At 39.3% G+C, this 15,801-nt stretch overlaps 1 protein-coding gene across 1 annotated transcript in view; it reads left to right on the top strand.

The window, feature by feature from the left end:
• The window catches only part of LOC120547278 (nesprin-2), a 96,201-nt gene that overhangs the window by 51,550 nt on the left and 28,850 nt on the right, over positions 1 to 15,801 (top strand). The window contains exons 67-89 of the mRNA XM_039782809.1: positions 252 to 683; positions 930 to 1,033; positions 1,136 to 1,277; positions 1,835 to 1,921; positions 2,225 to 2,356; positions 2,524 to 2,724; positions 3,270 to 3,362; positions 4,103 to 4,288; positions 4,514 to 4,684; positions 4,818 to 4,949; positions 5,506 to 5,705; positions 6,529 to 6,661; positions 7,014 to 7,196; positions 8,235 to 8,384; positions 9,039 to 9,215; positions 9,574 to 9,729; positions 9,821 to 9,976; positions 10,824 to 10,988; positions 11,183 to 11,316; positions 11,914 to 12,103; positions 13,141 to 13,323; positions 15,121 to 15,234; positions 15,490 to 15,644. Of these exons, the coding sequence (XP_039638743.1) occupies positions 252 to 683; positions 930 to 1,033; positions 1,136 to 1,277; positions 1,835 to 1,921; positions 2,225 to 2,356; positions 2,524 to 2,724; positions 3,270 to 3,362; positions 4,103 to 4,288; positions 4,514 to 4,684; positions 4,818 to 4,949; positions 5,506 to 5,705; positions 6,529 to 6,661; positions 7,014 to 7,196; positions 8,235 to 8,384; positions 9,039 to 9,215; positions 9,574 to 9,729; positions 9,821 to 9,976; positions 10,824 to 10,988; positions 11,183 to 11,316; positions 11,914 to 12,103; positions 13,141 to 13,323; positions 15,121 to 15,234; positions 15,490 to 15,644 (3,776 nt within the window). The remainder of the gene's footprint in view (positions 1 to 251; positions 684 to 929; positions 1,034 to 1,135; positions 1,278 to 1,834; positions 1,922 to 2,224; positions 2,357 to 2,523; positions 2,725 to 3,269; positions 3,363 to 4,102; positions 4,289 to 4,513; positions 4,685 to 4,817; positions 4,950 to 5,505; positions 5,706 to 6,528; positions 6,662 to 7,013; positions 7,197 to 8,234; positions 8,385 to 9,038; positions 9,216 to 9,573; positions 9,730 to 9,820; positions 9,977 to 10,823; positions 10,989 to 11,182; positions 11,317 to 11,913; positions 12,104 to 13,140; positions 13,324 to 15,120; positions 15,235 to 15,489; positions 15,645 to 15,801) is intronic.

Here is a 15,801-nt window from a genome sequence, read left to right as displayed (position 1 = left end):
ACACGGAGGATTAAAAAAACATGATGGACTCTTCAGAAGTCATTATTTTTACTCGAGCTTCTGCGCGCGGAAGTCACCGGATGCCACAATCTTCTGAACATAGCCATACTGAGAGATACAGAGAGACTTGTGTGGAGCTGATAGTCTTCATTAGCTTTGTAGCAGCTCATTTGGCAACGGCTTGAATGTAACGGACGTTTATTGATATCAAAAAGTTACGCACTAAAGCTTTAATCTTGATTGTTTTTCAGGCGCTGAAGAGTATGCTTGGTCAGTTTTCCTCTGAAGTGGAGACGAGCTCAAAAGGTGCTGAACCTGGGTTTTCATCCATGAAGCCTGGGCTTGATAGAAAAGAGTCTGGATTAATAAAGATGGATTCCAAAGTTGGCAAAGCATTTAGTCCTCAAAGTGTGACAGCTGAGCCACTCATCACTGCAGCCATTCCAGCAGCTAAAGATGAGTTCACTGCTGCTGTCACACTCAGTCAACATGGATCACCAAAACATGAAACCCTTTTAACCGACCCTCTTGCAAAGTCCCTTCCTGGAGCAACTGCAGTGGAAGACACAAAACTGATTCCTGCAAGACCTAGAACTCCATTCATTGGCACAAGAGGATCTGATGAGTGTATAGAGGAAGGGGATGAACAGCTGTCTTCGTCCTCAGCTCCCAATCAAGATCTGGTAAGTGTCTGAGTAAGAAAAGAGACGTTCTTTAAAATAAATTTCCCACTTTTTTTTACTTTTCAACTTTAAAAAAAAAGTAGAATATTAACCAGTCAGTGACGTCTATCTTTGAATGAAGAGAATGGTGAAAGGTTGATTGTTGACTCATTAAAACCCTGAATATAGTTCAAATAATACACAACAGAAATCGCAATGAATATATTTGTTTGTTTGTATTTTCCCTTGTTTCTCTTCATTGTCCAGGATACTCTTAATGTGTTAAAGGAGCAAAGGAAAGTCGGCACCAGTCATAGTGGTTTGGTGGAAGAATCCCAACAAGCCCAGGAGTCATCTGAAGAGCCGATGAGGTAAAAAAAAGTGCCAGTCACAGGAATAGATGACTGTAAGTTTTACAACTCACACAGCAGACCATAGACTCAGGCATACTGTGTGTTCCTTTTGGTCCCTAGCTTGGCTGGTCATGAGGAAGATGACAAGGAGCAGCTGAGGTGGAGTCGACTTTATACCCAGATCTCTCAAAAACTGACCACTTTGAAAAAAGTTAAGGAGGAGCATCAAATCAGCTCAGAGGATGGAGGAACTCATGAAAAGGTAGGGGAAGTCTCACTCATGCTCCTCTGAGAACCGGAGTTACTCAAGTAAACTAAAGTTAAGACAAGTTGATTTCATTTTTCTTTTTAAAAGTTGAGCATTGGAGGTTACATGATGCGGATGTTGGGTGAGATGGGACCATAGTGGCAGAAGTGGATGCTAGGCTACCAACTTCACCATCGCATCGGTTTCCAGGGCAACAGAATCTAAATCTTTAGAAAGCTGGAACTGTAATAAAGGAGGAGGAGAGGATTTTGTCCTCTGTGCGGACACTCCTTTCACTTTAAGAATTCTAAAATTCCTAGTTGTATATAGTATAATGAGAGCAATAAATAGCAAAACCTTGAACATTTTGAAATATTATTGGTTGTAATTGAAGAAAAATTATGGTCCTCATGTCAAAGAAATTACAAGCGAAAATGTGTTTGTCCTGATAGGAAAAGAATGAGCGCAGCAGTAGTTTTAACTCCATGCTCTCTGTCCAATTATTCCATCCATGCATCCTTTTTTCCCTTCTCTCTTTGAAACTTTAACTACTAATTGCTGTTTTTGTTTAGGACCCAGAAAGGGAGCCGATATCGACCGGATCTGCTTCAGCTGTTCTCCAGCGGACACATCAGTCCATCACCATGCTGAGACAAATAGTGTGTACAAGTACCACAGGTTCAATCTAATCAAAAGGACTTGTTGGCAGATGCTGAGATTGTTGACTATTTTAATTAATGCACTTTTTTATTATAAATTGGTCCCATAAATCTTTAGCTTTACAAAGTGCAAACATGTAAAGCTATATGGATGTATTTTCTTATACTTGACCTAAACAGCAACCCATAATTAGAACATCGACTTTGTTAAATCGTATCAGTTTTACATTAGTAGTTTTACATACTCATCATTTAAGTAAAACATTGCGTTGAGTGATAGTGATGCGTTTGGTTATTTCCCAGGTGAACTCTCCAGGTGTAAATGAGGAGTTGTACGAGGCAGTACGGAAGGTCCTCCTCTGTCTGGATACTTTGACTGACCTTTTGTTGACTCCTGGTGAAGATGACCCACAACTGAGGCTGCTACAGCAGGAGGTGACAGACCATAATGCTACAGCACTAAAGCACACAATGTTATACCCAACATAACTGCACATTTTGGTGGTTCTGTATTATGAAAGTCTATTGTTTAAAAAGAAGAAAAAAAATAGCCCACCTTCTAAACGCACAACTTGTGTTTTTCTGACTAAATTCCTGCGTAGTGTGTATCGACTGAGCTGGTGACTCTGGCTGAGCTGTTGAGTAAAGTGGAGTCAGAGAACAAACCTGCACTTGTGAGAGAAAAACCAGAAGCTCTCCACTGTTTAACCTCACTTCAGGATTGTCTACACACGGTCCAGCTGGTCTTCACCTCTTCCCACAACCAGCTGATTGAACATCTGGGACACACATACCAACATCAGGTTTGAAATACCAATCCGTAACAGAGTTTGATATATTTAATGATTATTATATCACAGCAATAATTACCATTAAAAATGTTTGTGGGCTGAAATTTGGCTTTTATGACTTTGGATGGGATTTATTATTTTTACGCTAAATAGCTGTATACATTTTATAAATCTACAATTGTTTTTCTAAATGGCAATGCAAGCATTTTGATGCCATTTATTTTTAATGTATTATAATGCATATATTGTCTGATTAAACAACCTAACGGCATATAAAGTCATTCAAATTAGCATTACCTCAACCAGCTACAGCATTAAAAATGTTTCTTACAACTCAGTGCATCAGCAATGATAATCTGATAATAAAGCAATTCTGCTGCACACATGACTACTTTTATTTTTGATACTTATTACATTTAGGTGATAACATTTAGTTTAACAGTAAGTAAAATTTTGAATGTCAGACTTTTTACTTGTTGCATTGGTGCTTTTGCTTTGGTAAAAAAAATGCACCCATCACTGTTCTGAAGCAACACACAGTACTTTTTGTCACATAGGAACTCTCCTCCAACCAGCTGTGTATTTTGGACGAGTTTGAACTGGGACAAAATGAGATGTTCCCCGGCATAAAGGATGCTCCTAGTTTGGAGGTAACCAGTGCTTTGTAGCTTTTTGTGTGTTTTGTTTGTGCACATTTGAATTTGTATATATGCACACTAGTATAACATGCCCGGTAAATACAGTGCATGTCTAAAACATTCTAATTAACTCTCATAAAAATGGGGTGGCCTCTAGCTCACGCAGTAAGAGCGTGCGCCCCATGTTGGCTGAGTCCTGCAGCGGCGCAGGGTTCAACTCCGACCTGCGGCCCTTTGCTGCGTGTCATCCCCCATCTCTCTCCCCATTTCATATCTATCCACTTTCAAATTAAGGGAAAAGCCCCAAAAAAATTATCTTAAAAAAAACTCATACCATAACTCTCATAACAACAATATTTACATTAAAAGAAAGGCTGAATTTAAGATCTGCTATCAAAGAGCGGATATAAAAAAAAACAATGAAAGACCACAACTGCTACATTATGATTTCTGCTTTTAATGACACATGGAGAAAGAGGAATTTGAATAAAAAACGTATCGAATTATAATATATATTATATATTAATATATAATTAATGGCCAATATTTCAGTCTTCCTAAGAAAATAGAAAACAAACTTATCTTATAAGAGCCAGTAAAATATAGCTTTGACTACACCCTTAGCAGAAGAAGAAACCAGCAGTAGACCAATCCTAATACAGACTAATATCAAAGTAAGAGTGGTGCAGGATGTGTATTTCAAAAGTTAATAGTATTTTCCTTAAACTTTGTGCTTTTCCTGTATCTCTCAGCAGTGTGTGCTGGGCCGACATCTGAGGGAGAGTCCAGGGGAAAACACCAAGCTACAGCAAGCTTCCCGGTCCTTGCTTCAGGGGATAACTCGCCTCCTGGAACTGGGTGAAGAATGCATAACAGAGGGGCAGATGAGCCACATTCACAACCACAGCCAACTTCAAGCCATTCTCTGCAGACACAAGGTATCGCACTGTGCTGTCAGCAAGTTCTTCTACAGGCAGGCAAAGACTTGATTTAAACAAGCCACTTTTCCGAGAGTGTGTAGAAGCCTCTTGATGATGATTTGACTTCACGTAACGTTATTTAGACCTCAGTCAGTGTCTGTTTTCACCTCCCTTCCTTTATTCATAAAAGGCTAACTGTGCAATTACTTCACTTCACATAAATCTGGTCTCTTGGTGATCCAGAAGCTCCTGCGGGTCCTCCAGTCTCAGTTAGCTTTCGTGCAGCACCTGTTCCAACGTGAGCCAGAAGCACTCAAGTGCCAGGAGGATGAGCGGGTACAGCTGGAAGTCAGAGCCAAAACTTTGCAGCAACAGGCTGTGGAACAGGAAGTGGCTTCTCAAAGGAGGATCCAGGTTTGTAGTGCACATTTGCTGAGGGCGATATGAATTCATACATAAACAAATGTGAATGTTCTTGTGGGAAATCTCTTGTATTTTGGTGTTTTTTAAAATGGATGCGTGGGTTTGTGGTTGGACCCCGTTGCAGGAGTGGACCCGGTGGGAGTATAATTGCGGTCGACTTGGGAGGCTGCTGGATGATCTCGAAGCCTTCATCAGCAGCGGGGAACCAGAGGGAGACGACGAGGGGTTAGCACAGCACCGACAAGATGCATTCCAGGTAAAAACACTGTCACATTGCTCACAAACATTGAATGTGTTTGTTGTCTCGCCTACATTTCCCTGCATGCTTCAAACTGCTTCTAGAGAACATGCATGAACTACTGTATATATAGATAAATGTAATTCCATGGGAAGGTGAAGGGAGGGCGAGAGAGGAAAAAAAAAAAAAAAAAAAAAACCCCCCCCCCTATATATAAAAAATCGATTGTCACACTTATTTAAAAGTCAACATGTTGCATTTGCCTCTTTTTGTGTTGATGTCTCTCCGTCAGCTATGATGAGCTTATTTTGAACATTTGTGTGAAACACCCTAAAAAAGAGCACCTACACTTTCTTTAGATTTTAAGGGACACATTTACTAATGTTAACAAATGAATGTTAATGTACCTAAACTAAATTAAACTAAACAAACTAAACTAAATTGTACTAATAAAAGTCTCAAAAGTCATACTGTCTCTTCAAATGTTAGTGCGGAATTGGCTTGTCAAAAGAATCTCCCGGAGTTTGATGTAAACTCAGCATAATACGCACGCTTGGTTCTCCTTTTCTCTTAGCAAACTTTGGTCCAGCTGGATGAGAGCAGAGTTGCTTTAGGACTTCTCCTGGATCAGGGGAAGAGGCTGCAGACAGAGCCAGAGTTTGCTGCCAAAGTCAGTCACGCAGGTGGCGCTCTGGAGCTGCGATGGCAGAGCGCCTACAGGTGGACTGAGCAGGAGATTCAACGCTGCAGAGATCTCCAGGACAGCCGGGCCAGGTGGGACAGGTTCTAAAATACCAACTTCCAATTCATGTGGGAAATAAAGACCATATTATTGGCATCTCAACAGTAGAAGACGTTATTATCTATCAGTGTAGACCAGGCAGTTTTAATTATTGCCTGAGCAGTGGAACCACCACGTCAGTGATTTTATTCTTAGATACTGAGTAGAAATATTGTTTCGTTTGATGTTTGCAATGTGAAGATGCTGAGTTTTGTATTTATTTGTATGCATGTTAAAATATACAAGTCAATTTTTTGTGTGTGATTGTCATTGTTTTTTTCTTTTTTATTTCATGTCCTAAAAGTATATTTTGCCAAAAAGAGAGATATGGTGAGAATTAAAATCTCAATAATCTGGGTTTATATTTGCTTTCACAACTTTTCCTTGGTTTTTGAACTTTTTTCTGCAGTGAAAATGAGAAGCTTTGGTAGCATTTTGAGTAAAATTGTGTAGCAGTGAGGTCCGTTTGGAGAAGCAGCAAGCTTAAGCTCAAATCCATCACAGTTTGACATCTCTACGTGCACATATCTACAGGCTTAATGCAACAGTTTGACACTATTCCACTATGCAACTGTTTGACACTATAAATTTGAGTGAAACACGGACGCGAAATGTGCCACCTGAAAAACAAACGTGGGGAATTAATTATTTATATCTAGCGTTTGTCCATGACATCACAAAAAAAAGAAGAACACATCTACAGTCTTGTTTAGCAGTATTGGACCCATGCCTAAGCCCTCTATTCACTCTTTGTTAAGGAGCAGTCATGTTCTGCCCCACTGGATGAGATATCTCTTTTTCTCATCCTCCCTATAGATTCCAGACAGATTTTGCCTCGGTCAGTGAATGGCTGGTTGGTGCCAACAAACACCAGAAGACTTGGTCAAACCTGGCTGACACCACTGACCTGAACGAGGAGTCTATTCACAACAATTTGATCAAGCTGCTGGTAAGCCTTTCCTGTCTACGCAGCACATTTATATATCATTAACAGAGAATTGTCAACTATGGCCTTTTCACCCAGGAAAAACAACTTTTTTCAAGTTTCTTCAGAACTTTTGGTGATTTGTTTACAATACTGTACACACTGTCAGCACTGATATTAGTAACAGTTCAGAATCTTAATGTTTAAAATAGAGATATGTGGAGACATTTATTATGGACTTTACCAGCTGCTGGCTGTAGTTAAGGATGCACGGGGGTTGATGCTGAAATTAAAACCCAGTCAGCAGTTTAGAATGCATCATTTACACATGCTAGACATGTTTTCTGCAACCACCGGTTATGTTCCCATCCCCCAGGACTTCTCCATGGAGATTGAAGCCATGTCAGTGCAGAGGGCGTCTGTTTCCAGGGAAGCTGCTCGGCTGCTCCACCTGAGGGAAGCTGATTGTCCCGGGCTGAGAGCTCAGCTCGCCCAGCTGGACGGCAACTGGAGCCAGCTGACCTCTGACCTGTCTAAGATACAAGACCTGCTGCAACAGGTACAGTATAGACAAAGAGCTTTCACCTTTGCTGAGAAAAAACTAAATACACGGTGACTGTGAGATGAATAGTTCCACTGTGGAATAATTACCTGAAATAAATGATGCAATGTTCAGCATGATCTCCAACCTTTATTGCATCAAATGTCCTTTTATCATTACTATTTTTCATTAAATTGTACTGCTCTAAATTCCATTGAGGTTCTGTTGGTTTTCAAAAATAATGAGGCGTTGATAAATCCCCTGTAGTGAAGGGGAGTGTAAACCCTGTTTAAATCTGTTTTGGGCTGATTGAGGACAGAACATTTGGGAGGACAAAAAAAGGGGGTGAAGGACACTTTTATTTCTTCCTCACCATTTATCACCAGTGAATGGAACCAGACATTCTACATCATAATAATTAGTATGCCAGTCCTGCCAGGTTTGCCTTTAGAAAGGTTCATTTTTACTTTTAGCAATCACCCCCGGAGAGGATTCATTCATTCAACCTTTATTTATCCTCAAGAGATCATTGAGGGGCTCATTTTCAACGTCATCGAGTCAGATTAAAAAGACAAAAACAGAACAACAACACAGAAAGTACAATCATAAGAAAGACAAAAAAACATTCTGAATTGGAAAATGATTTGACAAATAAATTAGGATAACAGGGATGCAAAAGAAAATACAATTATGTAAAGCTTTTACAAGTAGAAGTTTGCAGGTTTGAAAACAGATTTCTAAATTGTCCAAGAGGCACAATTGAGTTGATTTTAAGAAAGTGCTGTAATTTGTTCCAGGAGCCGGGTGCACTAAAACTAAAAGCAGTTTTTCCAAGTTCAGACCGAGCTCGTGGAATATGAAGTAAAAGCCATTCAGGATGAAAGGATGAAAATATCTTAACTACCAAAGAAAGATTAAATGAGTTGGACAGGCACAAAAGGTCACATTGAAATTACTGTATGACTACCTAGCTGGATGAATGAAATAATAAAAAAAGTTCAAGTTTTCATGTAAAGTTGAAATCCCTCTTCCTTTCTGTTGCCTGGTGTCTGTTAGCGGCTGCTGGCAGCATGGCCACCGGTGAAGCTGCTGTCTGACCTGGAGGACTGGCTGAAGAAGCTGGAGGCTCGGCTGAACCAGGAGAAAGAAACAGTCCTCGAGGCCAAAGATGCTGATCAGATCACTGCCATCCTGCAGCACTACCAGGTAGTCCTACATCCACTGCCCGCTTTAGACTTTTTTTTCTGTGAATCTCTTTCCTGAGTGGTATTAATGAATGGTTGTGTCAATGTCAGGGCTTTTTAAATGTTGCCCATCTACTAAATTTAGAGAAATTAACATTCGGTATCTTACAATTTCACATTTGTTCATCCTTAAAAGATACTGTGTTTTAACATTACTCCTTAAGTTAAGTCAACAGGATAAATCAACCCTCTTCTGCACAACCAAACATAAATGAAAGCTTGATTTTTACAATATGTTCTTTATTTTCTTTGAGATTGACTAGTTAAATTTTGCACTGCATTTGTTTTAAAATAAATATTTACTTTGAAAGACAAAAATAAAGGACAAAGGAAATATGTATAATGCAATAAAGGCACTACTAATGATTTAGAGTGCTTAAGAACAATAAGGAAATGTATGAAATACGTATATTACACTGGAAATATGTTTCTGGACACCTTAAATTAAAATAAAATTCAGTAGCAAAGTAAAGGGTACCTTTTTATAAAATAATAAAGGAGGATGATGCAAACTCATTTATCATAGTAATCAAATATGCAAGAAAACCACCTGTTTTTTATACTGTATGAGTGTTTGTATTGATTTCTTTTCATGTACTGTAATGTTCTGCATCAGGAGTTAAAGGCAAGCATGGTCAATGGGCAGCTCCTTCTCGATTTCTTGTGCCAGTCTGGGCCTCAGGTGGCGGGAGTGGACGTACAGCCTCTCCGCTCCGAACGCACAATGTTTGCAGAGAAACTCGGCGCTCACAGGCTGCAGTGGCTGCACCTTCAGAGAGAGCTGGAGAGCCAGGTATGTTTTCTTCAGCTAGCAATATTATTACATTAAAATGCCACAACCTATAGAATCTTAATTTGAATGATGCAACTGTAACCTTATTTATTTTTCTGGTCTGGTATTGTATTTGCATACAACCAAGTCAAAGAATTGAAAATATCAAATATGTTCTATCAGCACAAATATCAGCTAATCGTTTATATAATCACTGGAACCCATTAGTCAAGCCACAAACATAACTCAAATGCCAACAGCAATGGAAAAAGCTTGTACTGTGTGACTCTCCAAAGTAACTTAAAATAAACATAACATTTTTTTATTAAGATTTTTATTTTTACGCATAAATCAGCCTCAATTTGGTTTGCCTTCTCAGACTCGTGAAGCTGAACAGATGCATCACACTTGTGCAGACAGAGAGAGGCGGTTACAGCGTCTTCACGGCTGGATACAACAGCAGAAAAAGCAGCTGAATCAGTGGAACCAGCCCAGCAGTCAAACTCTGGCTCATAGGGCTCTGCTGGAGTGGGAGGTACAGTAACAGGATGTAAGCAGGCGCATGTTTGAACTGTCTCTACTGCTGCTGTCCTCTAATCTTGAGGCTGCCCCTGTTTTTCTTCCAGGCTGTTGTGGGCAGAGTGAAGGAGGTGGCTGCAGCTTTGCAGGAGTTGAAAGCAACACGAGTGTATGTTGAAAAGGAAGAGGCTCACCCTTGTGATATCTCCTTCTCTGGCCGGACGGAGAGTGTGTGTCATGCTTGTGTGGATCTTAGTAAAGAGGTAAAGATAAATCTTCTATTGCAATCAGAGACATGGATAAATTAGAGCCAGAAGAACGTTAAATTAATTAATTAAAGTTATTTACCAAGATATTTATGATGCATTTTCTGATAAACAAATTTTGAAAATTTTGAAAATCGAAAACCATCCACTTGACTCATGGAAATGACAAGATATGTTGCCCCATGCTTGTATAGCTTTTATACACACATTTATTTAACATATCATTAAAGCTTCACTAATCAGTATTTTAATATGAAAAATGGCTCAAATGAATAATGTGCAAGGGTTAGCTGAAAATGATAATCTACACAGCATTTTAGTGTCTTTTAGCTTATTTTTTGGTTTTCCAGCCAACACTGAAGTGTTGCTTTAAGGAAAACTATATTATATAGCAGTAACTGTCCAGTATTATTTGAAAAAGACTTAATTTGTGTCCATGTCTTTCAGCTTGTTTGGTAAAATGTCTTGCAGCTTGTTTGGTAAAATTTACACCAAATTTGTGGCTGGCTCTCCATGCCAAGTACAAACCACTAATCCTGACTAACTCCTAACCAACTCATCTTAGTCAAGTGGAGTCCTCAAACTTCTGATAATACGAGTTACCTATAATTTTAGCATAACGCACGTTTTTATTGCAATAAAAATTGGCATAAAAAGTAAAGAACCAGAACCAGTGATCTACCTGAACGTCTTTTATATTTAAGCAAAGTAAGAGTAAAGTGCTATATTTCTTTGAAACAAAGAACGTGGTCCTAAAAAATATTAAGTAAATCCTCCCAACTGTCAGAGATGCTGCATCAAAAACACCAAACCTCATCCTGTCCTTCTTTGTGGTAATTTGCAGATGGAAGCTCTGAGACCAGCTCTACAGCGGACTGTGGAGGAGTGGAGTTGTTTTGAGAGAGATCTGAGGGAGGTTTCTCTGCACACCACCAGGGTGCGCTGTGCTCTGCTGCATCAGCCTCTGTTCTCACTGAAGCAGGCAGAAGGACACATGGACTTCCTCCAGGTGAGCAGAAGCACTGACCATCAAAACCTGTACACATGTGCATATGTAGGCTTTACAGACAGATTCAGTGAAGGTGTCGGCGTTCAAGGCTGTCAAGCCGTCAGTACTTGCCAGTCATTGTACTTAGCTTTTGGGGAAGTAAATGCACCTCTGAAGTGAAAATATAAAAGGTGTTGTTTTTTTTATGTGCACAGCAACTCCAGGAGAAGGCCGGAAAAGAGGAGGAGCTTTGGGCGTCCATGGACAAATTCTATCAACGCCTTGTACAGAGTCTTCATCATGGAACAGCACAGGCGCTGGATGATCAAATGAAAGGAGAATACAAACGGTCAGTGGCCTGAAATTACCAAAACAGAATCAGCGATATTCAAATTTGAAGAAGACAAAAAAGGCTCATCACTGGTGTCATGTACAGCTCAAAAAGACAATTGTAGTCACACTGTATGCACACAAACATTATAGAGTTATAGAGTAATAAGTCTCGCTTTGCCAGACCTTCCTCCACAGCGCTGCGTGATAGGGTCTGGCTAGTCCACACAGCATTCCGTGATGGGAGAAAAATCTGCTCTGGTTTATTTGCATTTCTTTAAACCATTTACAATCGTCAAAATAGCCCCGGGAGGGAACTTGTTTTGGTGGAACATGTGCATGTTCAAAAGTTTTTTTTAGTCATTCAACAGAAAACTCCGATTGGACAGATAGCCTAGTTGGCTGTCTGGATTTACCCTGCAGAGATCTGAGGAGCAGTTAACCATAGTCCTCATAAATCCACCGGAGTTTATAATTCCATCACAAAGAAAGCTTAAGGAAACAGACATTCAGCCGAAAAGAGGTACATCTGGCGGAATTTCCAGCAGGAACGGAGCAATCCCGGAAGTGGAATGTCGTGGCTATAGACTATAGAGTAATAATGTATTGTGTTCAGGTGGAAGGACGTGGTGCAGGAGCTGAAGGATGAGCACATGAAGACTGGAGAGACACTTTCCCTATGGCAGGAGTACGCTCACCTGTCTGATCGCTGCTCCCTTCAGCTGCAAACTCTGTGGCATCAGTGGGAGGAGCTGTCGACATCTTCACCTCAGCAGGAGACACAGGCCATGGTTCGCTCAGTGGAGGTGAGTTTGAATGTGCAGTCTAGTGTAAGTGTTTCCACCAAAGTCCAGTGATTGTTGATTACAATTGATTGGCTGCCTCATCGGTGATTTAATGCTACTGTGCATTCTTGCAATGTGGAAAAGATAAAAACCTGACTTTTTTTTATTTTCAAGGCCAATTTCAATGTATGAGTCGGCTGTTGATAACAATTTATTGAAATGAACACATAACATACATACGAAACTTTGTTGTTAAGGACAGAATTGTGTGACAATATGTACTGAGTGGGACATTTTACAGTAACAATTTGTGATTACAAGTTTTTACTAAAAAACTAACTAACACACTTTTTGATCAAAGCTTTTGAAAAGCTGTTTTAAGTTGACATAACTTTTGTTTTGTTTGTTAAAAAAATATCAACATATATCAAACTTAAGCAACTAACATTAAAGTTAATCTTGACATTTAGCATTTCAGATTTGTTTAATAATGCAGAATCACTGATGATCACATCTTTCTACATTTATTTAGAGCTCCTAAACATTTGTTTCATCTTAAGTATTTGAAACTAATTTCTGGCATTTTTAAAGGTCACAGAACAGACAGAACCGGTTTGATAACATGGTTATTAGACTGCTTGTTTTTCATACAGTAATGCCATTATTTTTTTTTTATTCACTCGTTTCCCAAATTACTGGCCTCCAATTTTTGAAAAGAAATGGACAGCATGTACCTATGGCTGCATTACGTGTTGTTTTGCACAAAAAGGGAATTTTTGAAGTGGGATAGAAATGGAAAAATCTTTATTTTTTTCATTTTGACCCCACTCCACAAATTCACTAAAAGGTGTATTTTGAAATACTTGCGTCAGAACCATTTGTGGAAAACAAGATTTCCATTTTTTAAGAGGAAAAAAAGCAGCTATGATGTTGTGATCTTAAGTTCTTTAAGGTACATCGATGAAAACAATTGGAAAGTTGATGGAAAGCAGGAAATACTTATTAATACAAACCAATTAAATACAGTGATTATAACACTCTCACGCTCTTAACACCAGAAGATGCAGGACGCTGCTGAGGATTTGCAAAGCTGTGTGGGAGATGTGCTCGCAGCTTCCAAGCCTCTCACTGGACGGCTAGAATCATTGGCCACAAATTTAATCCAATCAGATACCAGACTGCTGTCACGTGATGTCCTGCTGCTGAGCCGGGCAGTGTCAGGGAAAAAGAAAAGTCTTCAGGTGAGGAAATTAGTCAAAACATCACCTTCATTTTACAGCAATTGCAGAAATATATATATATATATATATATATATATATATATATATATATATATATATATATATATATACAGTGCCTTTGCGAAAGTATTCGCCCCTTGAACTTTTCGACCTTTTGCCACATTGCAGGCCTCAAACATAAAGATATAAAACTGTAATATTTTTGTGAAGAATCAACAACAAGTGGGACACAATTATGAAGTGGAACGAAATTCATTGGATATTTCAAACTTTTTTAACAAATAAAAACTGAAAAATTGGGCCGCAAAATTATTCAGCCCCCTTACTTTCAGTGCAGCAAACTCTCTCCAGAAGTTCAGTGAGGATCTCTGAATGATCCAATGTTGACCTAAATGACTAATGATGATAAATAGAATCCAGCTGTGTGTAATCAAGTCTCCGTATAAATGCACCTGCTCTGTGATAGTCTCAGAGGTCCGTTTAAAGCGCAGAGAGCATCATGAAGAACAAGGAACACACCAGGCAGGTCCGAGATACTGTTGGGGAGAAGTTTAAAGCCGGATTTGGATACAAAAAGATTTCCCAAGCTTTAAACATCCCAAGGGCACACTGGCAAGCGATAATATTGAAATGGAAGGAGTATCAGACCACTGCAAATCTACGAAGACCCGGCCGTCCCTCTAAACTTTCAGCTCATACAAGGAGAAGACTGATCAGAGATGCAGCCAAGAGGCCCATGATCACTCTGGATGAACTGCAGAGATCTACAGCTGAGGTGGGAGACTCTGTCCATAGGACAACAATCAGACGTATACTGCACAAATCTGGCCTTTATGGAAGAGTGGCAAGAAGAAAGCCATTTCTTAAAGATATCCATAAAAAGTGTCGTTTAAAGTTTGCCACAAGCCACCTGGGAGACACACCAAACATGTGGAAGAAGGTGCTCTGGTCAGATGAAACCAAAATCGAACTTTTTGGCAACAATTCAAAACGTTATGTTTGGCGTAAAAGCAACACAGCTCATCACCCTGAACACACCATCCCCACTGTCAAACATGGTGGTGGCAGCATCATGGTTTGGGCCTGCTTTTCTTCAGCAGGGACAGGGAAGATGGTTAAAATTGATGGGAAGATGGATGGAGCCAAATACAGGACCATTCTGGAAGAAAACCTGATGGAGTCTGCAAAAGACCTGAGACTGGGACGGAGATTTGTCTTCCAAGAAGACAATGATCCAAAACATAAAGCAAAATCTACAATGGAATGGTTCACAAATAAACATATCCAGGTGTTAGAATAGCCAAGTCAAAGTCCAGACCTGAATCCAATTGAGAATCTGTGGAAAGAACTGAAAACTGCTGTTCACAAACGCTCTCCATCCAACCTCACTGACGCTCGAGCTGTTATGCAAGGAGGAATGGGCAAAAATTTCGTTCTCTCTATGTGCAAAACTGAGGACATACCCCAAGCGAGTTACAGCTGTAATCGCAGCAATGCCTAAAGTATTAAACAATAAGGGGGCTGAATAATTTTGCACCCAATTTTTCAGTTTTTAATTTGTTAAAAAGGTTTGAAATATCCAATAAATGTCGTTCCACTTCATGATTGTGTCCAACTTGTTTTTGATTCTTCACAAAAATATACAGTTTTTTTTATATATATATATATATATATATATATATATATATATATATATATATATATATATATATATATATATATATATATATATATATATATATTTAACGTTATTAACATTATCACATTTCACATTATCACATTTCTCTTTGTGTTCAGGAGAGTTTGGAGCAACAGAACCTATTTCAAACTGGACTACTGGCTCTTGAAAATCACACACAGAGCACACAACATAAACTTAAGACCAGCTTGATTGACACAGAATCTGTGAAGGTTGGTCAGAATTCCTTTTGTTTCCCATAAATGATCTTTCTTGTATATTACTCCCAGGCATCCTCTTTAATTCTAAAGCAGAGTATTTCACACTGTGAAGAAGAGTTGAATGTTTAGTGAGACGTGAGGCATGACCTGCAATGTTCTAACTTGGTTAGACAGACACAGTTTGTCTCAGTTTAATTTTTCAGGCGGCCCTCAGTAAACTGAAAATGTGCTCTATGTTTGTTTTTTGTTTTTTTCTTGGATGGGCAGCTGGTTCTCCTGGAAACCAATGATCTGTTTCAATTACTGGTTGACGTAAGTGAGATTAGTGGTTATTTGACCCTTAAAAACCATGAGACGGAGAGACTGCACATGCTCAGCAGGCAGTGGGTTGAAAGCCTGACTCGTACATCTGACGTGAACAGGTGAGAAAGTTCAGATCAAAATGATGCACAAATAAAAATCCATAAAGTGTGCAATTGGCTTGTGTATGTTCTCATTGTTGCTGTTTGAAAGTTCACAAAACATTTAGCTGAAAAAAAAAGAGCTGTATATTTCTGTGTGGGAGCCTTTAAAATCATT

This window comes from Perca fluviatilis, chromosome 18, assembly GCF_010015445.1.
Source record: "Perca fluviatilis chromosome 18, GENO_Pfluv_1.0, whole genome shotgun sequence".
Lineage (NCBI taxonomy): Eukaryota > Metazoa > Chordata > Actinopteri > Perciformes > Percidae > Perca > Perca fluviatilis.
Note: the sequence above shows the minus strand (reverse complement) of the source record. Positions and strands in the feature narration are given on the sequence as shown.